This window comes from Nothobranchius furzeri, chromosome 1 (genome assembly GCF_043380555.1).
Source record: "Nothobranchius furzeri strain GRZ-AD chromosome 1, NfurGRZ-RIMD1, whole genome shotgun sequence".
NCBI classification, from domain to species: domain Eukaryota; kingdom Metazoa; phylum Chordata; class Actinopteri; order Cyprinodontiformes; family Nothobranchiidae; genus Nothobranchius; species Nothobranchius furzeri.
Window position 1 is genome coordinate 47,617,303 of NC_091741.1, and position 17,575 is coordinate 47,634,877.

Consider the following 17,575-nt stretch of genomic DNA (forward strand, 5'->3'; position numbering starts at 1 on the left):
CCCTTTTCTTCTAGTGACCGCAGTGGACAGGAAATCCTCCAGCCTGCTGCAGTTCCTGTGTCTGCTCGTTCTAGAGAGCGGTGAGTCTGCTGTGTGTGTGCATGCATGAGTGTTCACACACTTGTTAACAACTCATTTTTCCAATTGAGATACTCCAAAAGCATGTGGGGGGTTTGAGTGGGGGTGCTTTCAGTCACTGCCTCAGTGCCTCTCTCTCGGTCTGCCAGGCGACGCTTCCTTTAGGCGCATTTTTCAAACAGGAAGTGTGGGTGAATTAAGACTCCACCCAGAGTGTGATTTGCGTTTTTAAATTTAACATCACCAAAAGGTTTTGGTTGACTCATTAAATGTTGTACTTGCCATGTTTGTTCCAAGTGTAATAGAACAGAAATGTAAACTTAGACTTGGGACGAAAAAAAGGAAAATGTGCTGATAAACAATATTAAAACAGAAAGAGAATATTTTTTTTACATCAGATCAAAACAATCTGCAGGAAACCTTATTAAAAAGGGTCAAAATGATGTTTTATGCATCACAATTGTTTTAAAATGTAAACGAGACCAAAAAATAATGTCTAATCAAAGTTACTTTGACCGCCTTCAGTTGGTCAAGAACTCTGCAGCAAGGCAAACAGAAGAGCAGACCTCACCCCTATTTTATCTGCACTGTTACCCGTTAACTTAAGAATTCGTTTTAGAATCCTGGTTATAACTTTCAATGCTCTACATGGTCAAGCTCCTCCCTATATTACTGAACTGTTAAAGCCTTATGCTCCAACCCGAGCCCTCAGGTCCACACAACAGAACCTTCTAGAAGTTCCAAAGACCAGATATAAAAGTTGAGGTAATCGCTCCTTCCAGACTGTTGCACCCTGACTTTGTGATGATCTTCCTTTATCCTTACGCAGCATTGACAGTAGGGATGGGTACCGAATCCGGTACTTTTTAAGGCACCGACCAAATTCTACAGTACCAACTGAGTACCAATTCACGCCATATTAAACTGTGCCTTTTTTCCGGTATCCGAGCCGCGTGGCGCAAGAGCGTAATGTCGTCAGTAACTGTGGGCGAGCTGTAAACAAAGCAGCACAGCAGAGAGGAAGCGTTCTGAAGTTTGGATCCACTTTACTAAATGGGATGGGTAAATGGGTGATGATGAAACCAGCAACAAGGATCTAAGTGAGGCATCATCATCTTAGTCTGCTCTGGTACGTAAATAAAATGTTTAAGATGGCGTTAGCTTGATATGTTAGCTTCCATTCAGTTACTGATGTGTTCGCTTTATCCTCGGAATGCCGAAATGCCGACTAGAAGAAAGCGAACATGCTCCAAAGTTTGGCTTCACATCACTAAATGCGATGGGCTACTGGGTGACGATGAAACCAGTGAAAACGATCTGAGTATTAGGCATGTTAATCTGCTATAAAAAAGCTAAAAAACTATTTAAATAATTATTAGACCCTCAGAAGTATCGTAAATTGGTACTGTCGAGTACCGAAATCGATTCGTAGGTATCAGGATATGGTACCATATCGATTAAAATGTCAAGGGTACTCAAATTGACAGTCTGGACACTTAAGAGTCTTTATGTGTTTTTTATTTATTTAAAGCTGTTTTAAGCTAAAGCTTCTATTTTCTTGTTTTTAACTCAAATTTGTAATATTGCATCTGTTTATGAAAATTTATAATTTTATGACTTTATTATTTCTGATGTTAATCTATTTCTGTTTTGAGATCATTATGATTTTTATGTTTTAGTTTGTTCTGATCTATTTGAAGCACTTTGTGATTCTGTGTCTGTGATAAGTGCTATACAAATAAAAATGTACTTACTACTCACTAAGTGGTAGCTATTCACAGGCATGATGGGACATGAGCTCAGTTGCTGCAGCCCACATATATATATTTTACATTAAAAGGCTCCATCAAGCAGCAAAACCCAGCAGCTGCCTATTAGGTCTGAAACAACAACTTCTAGTGAAACTGCTCGTGGACAACTAGTGTCACCACATGAGTGAAGTGAGTTGCTGTATTAGCATGGGTGTCAAAAAGTGTGATGTAGGAATTATAGTCTGTCACGGATAAATGTGCTGTAGAGTTAAAGCTGCTGGTTTCAGTGGACACTACACGCAACAGCTGGGATCAAATCAAAACACACACACACACACATGAAACCTGGGATGGATTTTCTGTTCCATCCATCTATCCAAAGAGGCAGAGCATAAAGTAGGTGAATCATGGAACATAAATAATTTAAAAAATACATTTTTGTTTGCTTCTTTTTGTCAGAAATAAACGGTTCATTTATTACTTTACCCAATTAGACTGATGACACTTTCTCTGCACCTTGAATCACCAAATTAAGGCAAGTCAAATCACCAAGAGCGACTAAATTCTTTCATCCAGGAAAATAAAGACTCCTTCAGAAAAACCAAAACTCTCTAATCATCCCAACTCTTTATTAAGAGCAATCAGAACTAAATCATACTTAAGTGATGTGACATTTTAGTAGCGTTTCCTAATATTATCCTAATTTATTATGCTGTTATTTGACATTTTGTCTTTTCACACATTTTCCTACAGCCTTCATTTGTGTGTGTCGCCCTCGTAAACTTGTCTCAAATTGGGAGCGGCAGTGAACCACACAGAGCTGCAAAGCACCAGTTGAACAGACAACTACGTAATCCAGACTATAGCAGAAAAACCAAAGAATGAGCTGCTTAAACCAGCGACCGCTCAACGGAAATAATCATGCAGTACTCACCAGGTTGGAGTTTGTGGCATTGGAATCATCCTCGGGGAAGGGGATGTAGACAGCTAAGGCCACACAGTTAGCAAAGATGGTCATCAGGATGATGATCTCAAATGGTCTGAGAGGGAAATTAAGGAATATGCAAATGACATGCACAGCATTAATCTGGTCCCTTTATTATACAAATTAGTATTTAATATTAAAACTTCTCTGTTTATGCAAATGAAGTTAAGTTCAAATCCTGCTCCCTTTTTATTTTTAAACCACAAAGCATCCTTACATAAGTGGAGGTATGCATGCACACAGCAAAGTGCACAAGCAGTGTACATAAAGAAAGAGATCAAAGCTCTTGAACCTGCCTTTTGGTTGACAATAAAACACGTTGAGAGAGTTTGGGAGCTCTTTGTGTGGGCAGGAGGAGGTTTGGCGATACAGCGCATGTCCTAATATGGCTGCGTTGAGGAGCGGGCCGTTCGCGTGGAAGACAGGGACGCAGACGGAGAAAGAGAGCTGGAGTGAGAGCAGAGATGTGGAGCGGGGTTTTTTTGGAGCGATCCTTGAGAGGAGACTGACCTCATTATTTGGGGCCTTTGAGAGAAAAGGAGAGCGGAGAGTGAGGAGATAGGGGCAGGGAAAGAGAGAATGTGAAGGAGAGATGGAGGAGGTCTGGTTTTCATCAACAATTACAAACTGCCACTGCTGTCACCTCCCTCCTCCTCTTTTTGCCCTCTCTCTACTTTCTGCATCTATTCTTTCCTTCCTTTCCCCCCACATAGTCTCCAGACCTCATAGCATAACGTAAACAGAATGTATGAACACGTTGTTCTGTAGGACAGAGGGGAAGAACATTATAAAAGTGTCACTGCATTGCTAAACTTTTTGTTCTTCTTTTATATTCATTGCACACAAAAATATAGAGTTAAAGGTGTAGTTCACTCATTTAACCAGCACATTTGCAGTGGTCTCTATAGTAGGAATGAATGCCTTGTAAGTCATACTCTGGGTACAAAAACCCAGGTGCTCCAGTTTCAGGATAGAAGATTGCCAGATCAGAGGAGAGCTTCAGGCGGCAGGATGTTGAGTGTTACCTTCTGATATTTGGACATCTCACTTATTCACACTACCACTTGTAAGATAAATGTTTGCGGGACGGCGGACGTCAGATGACTCTCTGAGGAAGACTGAAGCCTTCAGTCGAAACTGTCAGCAGGTATGAGATAAACATCTTTCAACCTGCAAACGTTTGTTTTATAAAAAAACAAATAACAGTAATTTTAATTTACAACAAAGACTAAATGATTTTTTTTATCTGAGACTCTATCACTGACTCTGTTTACTTTTCAAATACCACAAGCCTGGAGGAGTTTTGCCATGTGGTGGAGTTGCTTATGCTAACTGTTAGCCTTCCCCGCCGTGAGGTAAGTTGGGTGAGCCCAGAATTGTTAAGTGACAGTTTGACGTAGATCTTCAGGTTTTTCTAACCCTAGAGTTTCACCGACTATTTCCTATAAGTAGCTAATCCAGGAGATGTTCAGCCTGCATGGAAACGCTAAGTAATCGATTATAAATCAGAAATATTCATTTAAAGATGGGTTTTCAGTGATCCACACCTTCATTTATCTAAATGTCCAAAAAATGGTGGGGGGGTGGGGGTGGGGCAAAGAATACCCAGCAGTTTTATTGGGTAATCTTGATGGTTTAGGCTCATATTGGTTCTAAAACACACACACACACACACACACACACACAAAGCTTTTGTTAGTTTAGCGTTCGAATAAATGAAAAGTATGACTGACTAAACTTGTTTTTGTACGTCAACTCCTATCCTTGGAATATTTTAATTCCCAGTTCTATAATCTCTACAGGACATTTTGTGACTTCTGAAATCCACAAACATGGTTTTCTAAACAACGTCTGAGCTAAAAAAGCCCCCAAAACTTCAACAATTCTGTACATCATGCCTATAATTGCTAGAGAAAACTCGGTCTGTGCGTCCTTTCCAGAAAGAGGAAGCTCTAACTACTGTTTTAGAAGGAGCTCTGCAGACGCAGACAGAGAAAAGGCTAAAACATTGTTTATGTTTGGATTAAGGGCTGACCTTTGAACAGTGTCGACCACGAGCCCATTCGGCTCATCAGCTTGGGACCAAAATGCATCAAAATAATCACTCATCCTCATACCAAGGGCTCATTAAAGTCACTTTAGACATGCGGGGACCTACTGAAACATGAGCTTGTGACTCATTCTGGGTTCCTGACCCATAATTTCCAACACCCTTGAGGTCTGCTTCCATCAACATGATAATAAATCCACTCTCTGCTGTGCTGTTGAGAGCAAAAGCATCACTCGCAGCTCTGGGTGAGGAATCAAATCAAGCAACACGTCTGTTAATAATTTAAAGTCATTGTCACAACAACAGCAGTATCCATCTTTAACAACACAGAGGGGAAGAAAAAATATCAGGCGGAATCAATTAGTCTTTTACTTTAGGCTAACTGGCTGCTTGATGCTGCAAACATAACAAACGTGAAATTCCTCCTCAGGTGGCTCAGAAGGATTTACAGCTTATTCAGCACCGTGTTTGCTATATCTGATATGGCTCCAAGTTCTCCACAAACTGTTTATTAAGTATTTTAAGCAGCTGACGCTCTATACTGAGGATGTGCTGTCACACCGGGGTTTCATCCGGAAGCTGCTTCTCAGATCCAGCACATAAACACCACATGCTGCTCACTATTACATGGATGATCTCTTATCTCGACAGAGCCCAATAAGAGAGCTTGGATGTGCTGATACAATCTGGGAGCGCTCAGTACTCCGATGGGATGTGCATGGAATATTTATCAATGTTCCTGATTTACTTGAAAATGTGCATAAATAGCATGATTGCTAAAGTGTTTGATGACAAAAAGGAGAGTAAACCTGTGAACTCAGTGGCACTTTCAGCAAACTACCACTTAAAGGCACAAACGAGTCTCTCACTGACCTTGCAGCATCCACTTCACACAAAAACACTGTGATTACACCGAGTGTCTTAAACCTCATCGAAGCCATGATGAATGTTTTTATCCTTCAACAGTGTGGACATGCATTCTATGACCTGAGTGTGTGTCATTGTCTGAGCTCAGATGGGCCTCGTCGACCTGTTGAGAATGGTAGCTGTCGTCATGGCAACAAAGGAAGATTTTTGGATCTGCTATCCTCAGATGAAAAGGCGCTCGCCGAACACAGAGACGGCACACATGCTCACACACACCAAAGTAAAGCGTCAAAAAATACACAGAGCAGGACAAACAAGAATTAGGATTAAGATACATCACTTTTCCAGATTTGTGGTCATCCCTCGTGTCCCTTTCATATTAATGATCTGAAAGCTCATCAGTCATTGGATGAAATCGCTCAAGTGACCCTGAGGGGTTTGTGCCTGCTTCCTCCAATTAAATCTTTATTTATTTTAAGCTTCAGCCCAGCTGGACTGTATGTTTAAGGTGGGCTGCTGCTGATTTGATTATCGATAATGGGAACTCAAGGTGACCAGCAAAAAAGTTATTCATATTCATCGTTTTGCAGCGAGAGGAGATTAGCATACCTAAAAATACAGCCCTGATCACCATGGGAAGAGATTTTATTTTTGGAATAAAGAATCTCTGATGTGTAAAAATATAAACAAAATCTGTCAAAACATCAAAACAGATGCGGGACTAAACTGAAGCCGACAATGTTTTTGCAGCACTTTGATAAATATTCTGATTTGTGAGCATGTCACAAATAATTATAGCATCATCTGAAACGGAATATTCAATATAAATTCCTTGTCACTGATAATTTTAGTCCCGCTGTGAGGCAACAGCGGCAGGAACAAAGAGTAGAGTCGAGAGATAATTGTTAAAATCAGACTCAAAGCACAATTCCATCAAAAACTCCCATTAAAGTTATTTCTGAGCTTTAATACTACGTTTCCAATGAGGTTATTGGAGAATAATGATTTAATTTATGAGCATTATAAGAGAAGACATAATTTACTTTTCCATTTATATTTTACTGATTTATCACCAAAAGTCATTTCAATCTCGTTTTTCCTTTATTACCACGATTCCTCTGTTCCCTCCATTTGGTCCTTAACATCCTTCCCTCCCACCTTTGTTTGCCCTCCACCTGCCCTGTAACTGTCTTGTTTTCCCTTCCCCTCCTCCTCTCAATCCCTCACTCCTTTCTCCTCTGTCTCGATACTCCATTATCAGTCCCGTTGTCGTCCGTGTCCTGCCCACATTCCTGCCTTTCTCATTTCCCTTACGCCTCCACTTCCTCTCCTTTCATCCCTAAAGGATGAAGTGCTACTCCACTCCTGCAGAGGGGAAGCTCCTGGTCACTTGAGTGAAAAATTGATTACTTTGATTGTGACACTGATCATCTCTGCCTTGCTGTGGTTCAGTGTTACCTTAAGGTAGAACAAAGCATTTAAACATAAACTAAAGAAGTAAAGAAGGTTTTAAAAAAGGAGGTTAGGGGAAAGGACCACTGATGTGAAGGGAGGAGGAGGTGTGAGATCCAGGTGGGATGAATAAAGGAGGAGTCCTGTTGCATCTTTACATAACAGATGTAAAAGAAGAAGAAGAAAATACAATTTCTATAGCGCATCTCAAGATAAAAATCACGAGGCGCTTCACAAAAACAAAAATTGTAAAAATATGAAAAAGAATTTAGAAAATGGTTGAAATGTATTTAAAATGAGCAAAAAATAGACAATTGTGATTTTAAAAATGTTAAGAAAGAGAGAGAGAGTGAACAGGAAAGAGGGAAATCAGTGGATCCTGAGGACGGTGGAATAGGTGGGAGAGCAGAATAAAGAGAGAGTGGTGAAGAAGGTCATACAAAAGCCAGCTTGAACAAGTGAGTCTTCAGCTGCTTTTTAAAGAAGACCACTGAGATGAAGGTGTGGAGAACTGTCTCAAGTTCAGAGCGGGACAGAATGGGACTCAGCTTAGCAATGTTCCTGAGATGGAAGAAGGAAGAGTGAACAAGAGAACTGACATGAGAATCCAGGGTGAGAGCTGGGTCAAATGTCATGCCAAGATTCCTGACGGAGGGTTTGGTGTGGGAAGCAAGCTGATCAAGAGAGTCTCTGACTTTGGGAACCAGCTTGTCTGGGGCACAGATGAGGATCTCAGTCTTATCTTCATTCAGCTGTAGAAAGCTCCCAGCCATCCAGGTTTTGATAGAGTCTAAGCAGGTGTGTAACAGCTGCAGCTTAGACATCTCATGGGGCTTAAAGGAGATGTACAGTTGGATGTCATCTGCATAAAGATGGTAGGAGATTCCTTTGAAGGAGCTCAGGATGTGCTGAAGAGGGAGCAGATAGAGGAGGAAGAGCTGAGGCCCCAGCACAGAACCTTGTGGGACACCATGGGTAAGAGAGGTGGTGGAGGACCTAAACTTGGAGACGGCCACAGAAAAGGAGCGCTTAGAGAGATAAGAGGAGAACCACTCCAGAGCAGATCCTGATAGGCCTACCCAGTCTCTCAGCCTCTCCAGTAGCAGGTGATGGTCAACAGTGTCAAAGGCTGCAGTCAGGTCCAACAGGACCAGAACAGAACAGTCCCCTGCATCACTGTGAGTCAGAAGGTCATTAGAGACCCTAAGAAGAGCTGTTTCAGTAGAATGAGCTCTACGAAAACCTGACTGGAAGCTATCATAGATGTTATGTTCATCAAGAGCAGCTGTGAGTTGTTTAGCCACAACCTTTTCCAAGATCTTGGAGATGAACGGAAGTTTAGAGATGGGTCTGAAGCTGCTATGGAGAGAGGCGTCAAGACTCGGTTTTTTAAGAAGCGGGTGGATTACAGCGTTCTTAAAGTAAGCAGGGACCTGACCAGAGAGCAGAGAAGCATTAATTATAGAGAGCACGCTGGGACCGATGGACTGAAAAGCACTTTTAAACAAAGATGAGGGTATGATGTCGAGGGGGCATGCAGAGGTCTTCATAGAGTTAACTAGTTTGGTTAACTCAGGCAAAGAAACAGGAGCAAAGCTATCTAGGATGATGGGCCTGGTTGGAGTCGGGAGAGGCAGCGATAAGGCTGAAGGAGAGATGCTAGATCTAACCTTATTGACTTTATCCACAAAGAAAGACAGAAAGTTCTCACAGTCTTCAACAGAGTGGATGGAGGCTGTAGGAGAGGCAGGAGACACGATGCTGCTGATGGTGTTAAACAGCACCTTGGGGTTCCCTTTGCTCTGGGACACCAGGTTGGAAAAATAGGAAACTCTAGCATCTCTGACTTCAGAGTTAAAGGATGTCAGAAGATCCTTTAGGTGCAGCAGATGGACGTGGAGATGAGTTTTCTTCCACAAACGCTCAATTTTTCTGCATTGGCGCTTCAGGCTGCGAAGGCTGTCATTAAACCAGGGAGTAGGGTTCACTGCAGCTCCTCCACAAGCGAAAAAGTAGTTTTTAAAGATGCCAAGTTAAATTTTTTTGTTTGTTTTAGCTGTAAATGAAAGATAGCCAAAGCAACAAAATGCTTAATAAATGTTTCATTAGATTCCCTCAGGCTACTTAACAGTGTCAAGCATCAACAACTTTATTGGTTTGCCCCTGATCATCTATACTTAATGGATGTTAAAAAAGAAAAATAAACTCATGAAGCTGCAAAACAGAACAGAAATCAGTGTAAATGATTTCTGGACTCTGGGGTGAAGGATACTTCCATTCTACGATGCTGATGCAGGCCCGGCGGATGGGGTTCTTGAGTGTGAGACAGAGTAGGGCCCGCGGCGGCCTCGTGGCTGTCGTTGTGGTCTGTTTCTTGGGTTTAGTAGTATAGTGCTGTCTCTTTCTTTGCGTAGAACTGGCTGTGGAAATGGGCCCGCCCCCTCCCACTCCAAGTCCCGCCCCTCCACCTGACACAGCGTTACCCATCATCTTTGCCTGCCGCGCAGCATCAATGGCCGCCTGCCAGCTCAGGGCTGCTCCCGGCGTGGGAATGTGCTCCGGGGCGAGGCCAACCATGCCCACCCCATGGTTAACCCCTCCCCCTCCTCCACTGTGGTCACCATGGCTACTGCCTCCTCTGTGCTCATTCGACAGGCCAGCGGGAGGAGGGCGAGGAAGAGGGGGAGGAGGCGAGTAGTCGGAGCCTGGAGTAGAAAGAAGAAAAACCAAAAGTTAGCAAAGCGCTAATCCACATCAACACACCAAGCAGGATTTCAGAAGTTGCATTTAAACCTGTTACATGTCCCCTTCTTCAACTGGGTTTAAATCAGTGATTAAAGGTGGAAAGTATCAAACTTTACTTTGGTGGGGGCAAGCTTTGCAAAGATGAGGAAAAAAAATGAAACAGAAGAGCAACACGCACCAGAATAACAGTCATGCTTGAGAGAGAGATTACATCATTTCCCCATAAAAGTAAAATGAATGAAACTGAGTAAAAGTAAGCGAAAGCGGATTATCCATACAGTATGCTCAGTCAGATTAAACACAGAATATCCTCCCAGCCTCATGTCCCCATGACATCTGAGCCCGCATTCGGCAGCAGTTCATGCTCCACAATAGATGAAATCGTTAAAACATTATTTTTTTTACTAATAAAGCTGAATAAAGTTCAACATTTTTGCACGATAGCTAATCATATAAGAGCTCACAATGGAGTTTTCTCACAGAAATTGTTGGATTCTGATGCAGCTAACTCTATCCCTCATAATAAACGTTTTCAATCAATCCAAAACAACAGATTTCATTTTAAAGTTAAAAGTGTGGAACACTTGTTTAATCAATACATTTCCAGTGGTCTCTTGTAGGAATGAATGCCTTGTAAGTCGTACTCGAGGGGGCAAAACACACCGGTGCACTATTTCCAGGAACTGGAAGTTAGAAATCGCAGCTGAGCTTTATACGGCAGGTTTTGGAGTCTTATTTCCTGATTTTTGGACATCTTGCCTCTGATTGGATAACAGCAATGTGACTCTACCACTGACACATCATGGGTCTTTTATCTCCACAAATAACACAAGTCTGGAGGAGTTCTACTGTGTGGTGAACTTGCTAATGCTAACGATTAGTTTCTATTAGCCAAAATGATCCCTGCTGTTTCCTGCACCCTAAACCAATAACAGCCTTCCCCTTCGTGAGACACAAGGGGTGAGTCCAAAAATGTGTGACGTAGATCTGTCAGACTTTTCACACCTTAGGGTGTCACCATCTATTTTCTATCAGAAGCTAATGCAGGAGATCGGTGTAGGAGACTACTTTCATGTTCAGCCTGCATGAAAAACTCAGAGTGACCAATAATAATCAGAAACAAGATTTTAAAAAGAGGTTTTCAATATTTTTCAAATCTTCTGCATTTGTCTGTATGTATTTTAAGAGTAACCACGCTTCTAATAAGTGGAGCGTAAAGCACAATAATGAAGACAGCAATTAAAATGTTAAAACACTAGATAAATGGTCACTTACACTATTATTACCTTTTATGGTGTAATTTGTCACCATATCAGGGTTTTGCATTAGAGTTGTTTTGTTCTGAACCAGTGTTCTCCTGGTCTCCAGTTCCACTCACACCTGTTTCTCATCTCCACTCAGTGAACACCGCTCCAAGTGGATACAGTTTCCTGTCACTGTCAGTTACTCAGGTTCTGTTTCTTTCTGCTTGCTGCTGTTTCATGTCTTGCATGTTGTTGCATCTTGAATCTGTTTTTGGGTCCTCACAACTCATCAGTTTATGATGAGACCTGTTAAAGAGGACATAATGCCCTCTTCTAATTATACCACAAACACAAACAAGCTAGCTGCTAACAGGTTATTCTGCCCTTGTTTGGAAATAAAGTACAATAATTGTAGTTGTGGGGAAAAAATAGATTCCTGTTGTCATTTCTTCATCTGAACTTTCAGTGTGATGTATGTTAAAAAATCAATGTTCAAATATAAAACAGATCTCTAGACATATATAATACCCAAATGCTACCATTAGTTGTTTTATTTGTTTGTTTGTTTTTCCATTTACTCATCTAGACCATCCGATTGGAATAATAATGTAAGGGAACAATGATCTGCTTATAGAAAATGGTAAATGGCTTGCATTTGATATAGCACCTATAGAATTTAACTTATAAGCTTACAACTTAAGCATTTCAAGCTATGATTTGTGTAATTAAACCTGAAGTGCTTGTTTCAGGAGGCCCAGTCCCAATTCTCACACTTCCATCCTTGCACCGTTCAGTTGCACGTTCCTGGCCATGGGTGCTTGCGCTTGGGGCGTCCCGATTTGTGCAGAAGTTGACCACACCCCTTTTGCTCTCTTTATCTGCCCATCACCTAAGTCTGCATTAATGCAGACTTCGGGCAAGGGTTTTACCCACAATCCATTGCTGTGTGGGAATTTGAACAGGGCAGCAGAGCAATGGCTCAAGTGCCTTTTCTGTAAATATTTTCAAATGAAAGAAGTTCATTTAAGACAGATAATGATATTTGTCTATGCTCTGAATGTTGTGGATTAAGATTTAATGTGGATGACAATCAGTGCAAATTAAGTCAAATAATTATTTTCAAAAAGTTAAAAAATACTTTTTTTTAAAGTAGCACAAACAGCAAACGGCATCTTGGCATATGTCGTAGTCGATGCTCCTTTTCCTAGTTTGTTACACAAGTGTACTGTGCACTCAAAGCCTAACCCCGGCTTTCCACAGGAGCCGTCAGCAGCACGTTACTGCAGCAGCATGTCATAGCTGCTGATAGGAACCGCTGTGGTCAACAGAACCTTTTCCACTGGAGCCGTCAGCAGCCATCAGCAGCCGTCAGCAGCGCGAGTCGGCCACGTCTCAGGAGCAGCATGTCGCGGCCCTTACACGCTGGTTCTATTTTCTACGTGCGACGCCTCTGAAACGGGTCAAGTTCGACATTTTTGAGGAAGGAAAGACAGGAAATCAGACACGGAAATGGAGCAAAGCTTCCCGAGATTTTCAGAATAAAGAAACGTACTGCCTTCCGGTTGCTTTACTTTTAAAAAAAGTTACTAACTGTGCGGCCCCGTGAGAAGTTATCACCTAGCTAGCGGTCTCCTTAGTTTTTCAGGTCCGTATTGGCGATTATAAAACGGACAGAACATAAAACACAAACCATGTTGTAGTTTTCTCCTGCTTGTTGTTGTGTTTACTGACGAAGTCACACGAGTGACTTCGTGCTCGGTCGGTGACAGCTGCTCCCCTGCTGCTTCGCGTCTCGTGGGAAGGGCCAAGCAGCAGCTTACGGGAGCAAGACGTGCTGCTGCAGTAACGTGCTGCTGGTGGCTGCTGTGGAAAGCAGGGGTAACCCCTCCTTTCTACCGGAGCCGTCAGCAGCACGTCTTGCTCCCGTAAGCTGCTGCTTGGCAGGGGAGCAGCTGTCACCGACCGAGCACGAAGTCACTCGTGTGACTTCGTCAGTAAACACTACAACAAGCAGGAGAAAACTACAACATGGCTGTTTTATAATCGCCAATATGGACCTGAAAAACTAAGGAGACCTCTAGCTAGGTGATAACTTCTCACGGGGCCGCACATTTAGTAACTTCTTTTAAAAGTAAAGCAACCGGAAGGCAGTACGTTCTTTATTCTGAAAATCTCGGGAAGCTTCCCTCCATTTCCGCGTCCGATTTCCTGTCTTTCCTTCCCCAAAAATGTCGAACTTGACCCGTCAGAGGCGTAGGCGTAAGGACCGCGACATGCTGCTCCTGAGACGCGACCGACTCGCGCTGCTGACGGCTCCGGTGGAAAAGGTTCTGTTGACCACAGCGGTTCCTATCAGCAGCTATGACGTGCTGCTGCTGTAACGTGCTGCTGACGGCTTCGTCACAGTTCCGGTGGAAAGGAGGGGTTACTGTGCGCTTCCTCCAAGTGCACTTCACAGGAGGGTGTAGGGTGCAGTGCCAGTATTAAGATTGGGCTAAATTAGCTTCAGACAGCAGGATTTGGAGTCTTATTTCTTGACATTTGGACATCTTGCCTCTGATTAGATAATAGCAATGCAACTCTGCCAGTGACTGCTCAGCAACACTGATGTTTTATCTCCACAAATAACATAAGCCTGAAGGACTTCTGCCATGTGGTGTTGCTAATGCTAACAGTTAGCTTCTACTAGTCGAGATGTTCTCTGCTGTTTCCTGGACGCTAAACCAACAACAACTTTCCCCGTCATGAGCTAAAATGGGTGAGACCATGAGTGTTAAGTGACAGTCTGATGTAGATTAGGCTTTTAAAATCCCAGAGATTTACTGTCAGAAGCTCATGCAGCAGATTGGTGTAGGAGACTATTTTCATGTTCAACCTGCATGAAAAACTCAGAGCGACCGAAAACAGTTTTGTCAGTGAACCACACTTTTAAAGGAAGGGAAGAGTAATGTTCAATACAACAAAAAAAGTTCAGTACAAGAAGCCAATGTCCTCTTTAGGAAACAGGAGACCATTGGCGCTTGCCCATTAGCGTCAGCACAGTCGGGCTGGATGGCATGAGTTCGGTCTCGAACTGGCGGTGTAGTGTTCACATAAAGATCCGAAGGACTTCTCAGGAATGCGAAAATCCCCGAGCCTGTGGGCGGAGTTTAATTCTCGCGGGAAAGTCCGCGATGTCCTTCCTCCATTATGAGGTAAACAAAGGCGGGAATGAGCTGTGTTGCTTCTGGAGACTGGCTCATTCTACTCGCAGATCGGAGGTGGTAGGCATAATTTCAGATGGCCAATCAGTCTGTGGTGTCGCCTCGGTCCCAGTCTGACTGCTGGTGAGAAGGTCAGAGAAAGAGTCACCTTGGCACCAATAAATCTGACCTGTGTGTGAAACCAAATTCAGGGAAGCCTGCAGCAGCTCCAAGGCCTCTATAAAACTGTTTAGGTGTGATTCGGTGTTTTTGGTGGCATCCTCTGGGTTCAAACTTCCCTGAAAACTCCCGCCACAACAAACGATGCACACAAGCCTCAGGAGGGGCTAGCAAATCATTTGCTGTTAAATCTTACAACTTGACAAGTGGCAGAACAACGAGCTAATCAACGTTTCTCACTTTACCTGCGAGTGGTTTTATTGTTGATGCAAATTGGCATGTACTGTGTAATAATCAGCTGTAACTGAGTTAAGTGTGTGGAAGCTGTTGCCAGAGAAAATTCAACATGCTTGTTGACCGCACGAGCAGAAAACACGATAAGACGGAACAATCAAAGGCAGGGAGCGAGAGATTTCATCACAGTTTTAGTCCATGTGCTAAAAAGACGGTCAGTGTTCATACAAGCTGGACTCTAAGTGAACCTAACTGAGCCGAACTTCACTGAGAGCTGATCCGCGGGCCGTAATGAGCTAAAGCCAGCGGAGCTGTTATCTACCAAATGATAAAGACCGGAGACAGATGCTATCGCTGTAACTCTGAGCTCTCTGCCTCTAAATGTCACTGCAAGCACACAAACGTATTCTACACATTGTTCAATCTAATACTGGTCACCCGTGCAGTTCCTCTGCAAATCCAAGCATTAGTGCAACACAAAACCGGCTTTGAAAGTCTGACGTTGGTCTGCTCTGTTTAACTGGCCCGACCACACAAAAGACCGGTCACCCTAAATAAGTCCCACACTTCCTCTCCGTGTGACCTTCGTTGTTCACTCATTCCTCCTCCGTCTGCTTTGCCCTTCTCCTGCATTTTAATCCAACCTCTTTGAGGGTGGACAGTGAAAACACAATTATCAGTCAATTAACTGATGATGACGCCTGATCAGACACGAATTAATGGAAGACGAGCACATGCAGACGCACGTTAATATAGTTCACAGCAGCTCGGATAATAAGAGGTCCAGAGAACTGGTCCTGTTTCCACTTCAGTGCAGTCGTGTGCCAGCGTCGGTAAAGTGTCCTTTCTCATAAAAGATGACCTCCTTTTGCTACTGTACCCCATTTCTCCTTCTCCACTTCTCAGCACATTCTTCTTCATTCTTCCACTTATTTTACTCATAACAAAATAGTTCTGCCTCTTTTCTTCCTTTCCATCTCCTCTTTTTGTGCTGTCCCACACATTTACTCTATTCATCCTTCCCTCTTTCCAGCCCTCCTTTCACCCTTCATCGTCCTCTTCTTTTACCCCTAATCCATACAGCTGTCACTCCCTTCATTGACTCTCTTCAGCAGGCCATTTCAGTTTTTCTCCTCCTTCCATCAGTCCACCCTTCCTGACTTCTGTGTTTTTCTGTTTCCTTGCTTTGTTGCTTCTCGCTTTCCTCTCACTCTGTTTCCAAAGAGCTGCAGTTAGTTTCTTTCTCCTGACATCAACCTTTCACACAGCTGATGCATAAGACTCATGACTCCTTGCTGCATTTGGAAACTCACTTTATTCTCGAACGATAAAAAGTCTTAGTTCTGCTTTTTCCCTGGTGTTTTACTCTCAGTATCATCAGCTTAATTGCCGGTGTGCCATCCTGGCAGTCACAAGGAACCATGCACGTAAGCAGGATGGTTCCTAGCCCAAAAGTATTTTAGCCTAATTTTCTGCACACATATGCAAACATATTTGCCCTTTCTAATTGGCCCATATGTGCCCATTTTTTGGTCAAATGCACAACCCAAACATACCTGCTATTCTTGATGCACAAAGATGCACAAGTGAGAAACACACACACACACACACACACACACACACACACACACACACACACACCTGCTATCCCTGACCTGTGACCCTTCACACCAACAAAAGAACACCTGTTAACCAGCACAGCATGAGGCAGGTGTGTCATTTGTAAGAATGTGAACTTTTAAAGGACAGAACATGGAGTCATCATATACACATTTACATTTTTAGCCTGGTGAATAATAGAAAGTCATTACAGCAGGCCTTCAGCACACTGAGGTTCACACAGGCTCTTAACACTCTTCGTTGAACTGCATTATTCTGCCATCAAAACGGGAGCACGTCTGTTGACAACAAAACACCATATATGTGTAAAATAAGCACCAATACTCCATATTAAACTGTTTTTATTGTTTATTGCAAATGTTGGCTAATCTTGGCTAATCTATCACTGAGAAGCACAAACACACATCTCTACACTCACATGAGCCACCAGTAAACCTAATGTGTGTTATAATATTGGACAGTGGGAATGAACATGAAGAAAACAAGAAGAAAAGTCAAATTTCCTGTGAGGCAACAGCAAGCAAATCGTGTCAATGGCCTTTTAATAACAAAACAGCGGCTTCAGGAAATCATTACAAGAAGCTTATTATTACTTTAAGAGATTTGTAATTGTCATTTATCCCTACTTAAGTGACAAATGTTACACAGTGTAGTAATTCCCCACAAGCCTAACTATAAGCTAAAGACACAGCAGTTTAAGTACTTAGTGAGTGAAGTTGGTCCTTTAGCAACCAAATCACGAGCGTCCTAATTTCCCAGATACTTGAGCATTTCTCTAGAATGCACCCTTTCAACGTAATCAATTAATTAATTATTTGGTATTTAAACCAAATAAAAAGACTTAAAGTGCATTAAGTATGAATTCATTTTTACTCCGATAATAATGATAATTTCTGTCTTTCTTATTTTTATACTGTGCCAAATTCAACAAACAAAATTCTTCACTGGTTAATAATCTAAACTCTTGGTCTTTTTTTTTCATTTTCATTTCAACTTAGTTTATTAATATCCATCCTGTTTTGTACGCTTATCTGGGGCCGGGTCGTGGGGGCAGCAGCCTAAGCAGAGAGGCCCAGACTACTACACTCAGGCCAGCTCCTCCGGGAGAATCCTAAGGAGTTCCCTTCCAGCTGAGGAACATAGTCCCTCCAGCTTGTCCTAGGTCTTGAGGTCTCCTCCTGGTTGGA

General features: G+C 42.6%; 1 protein-coding gene across 21 annotated transcripts in view; it reads right to left on the reverse strand.

The window, feature by feature from the left end:
- cacna1c (calcium channel, voltage-dependent, L type, alpha 1C subunit) overlaps window positions 1-17,575 on the reverse strand; it is a 231,613-nt gene that overhangs the window by 129,761 nt on the left and 84,277 nt on the right. For all 21 annotated transcript variants that reach the window (XM_070548924.1, XM_070548927.1, XM_070548957.1 and 18 more), the window contains 2 exons: window positions 9,456-9,888; window positions 2,764-2,869 (listed from right to left, as the gene is read on the reverse strand). In XM_070548924.1, the coding sequence (XP_070405025.1) occupies window positions 2,764-2,869; window positions 9,456-9,888 (539 nt within the window). The remainder of the gene's footprint in view (window positions 1-2,763; window positions 2,870-9,455; window positions 9,889-17,575) is intronic.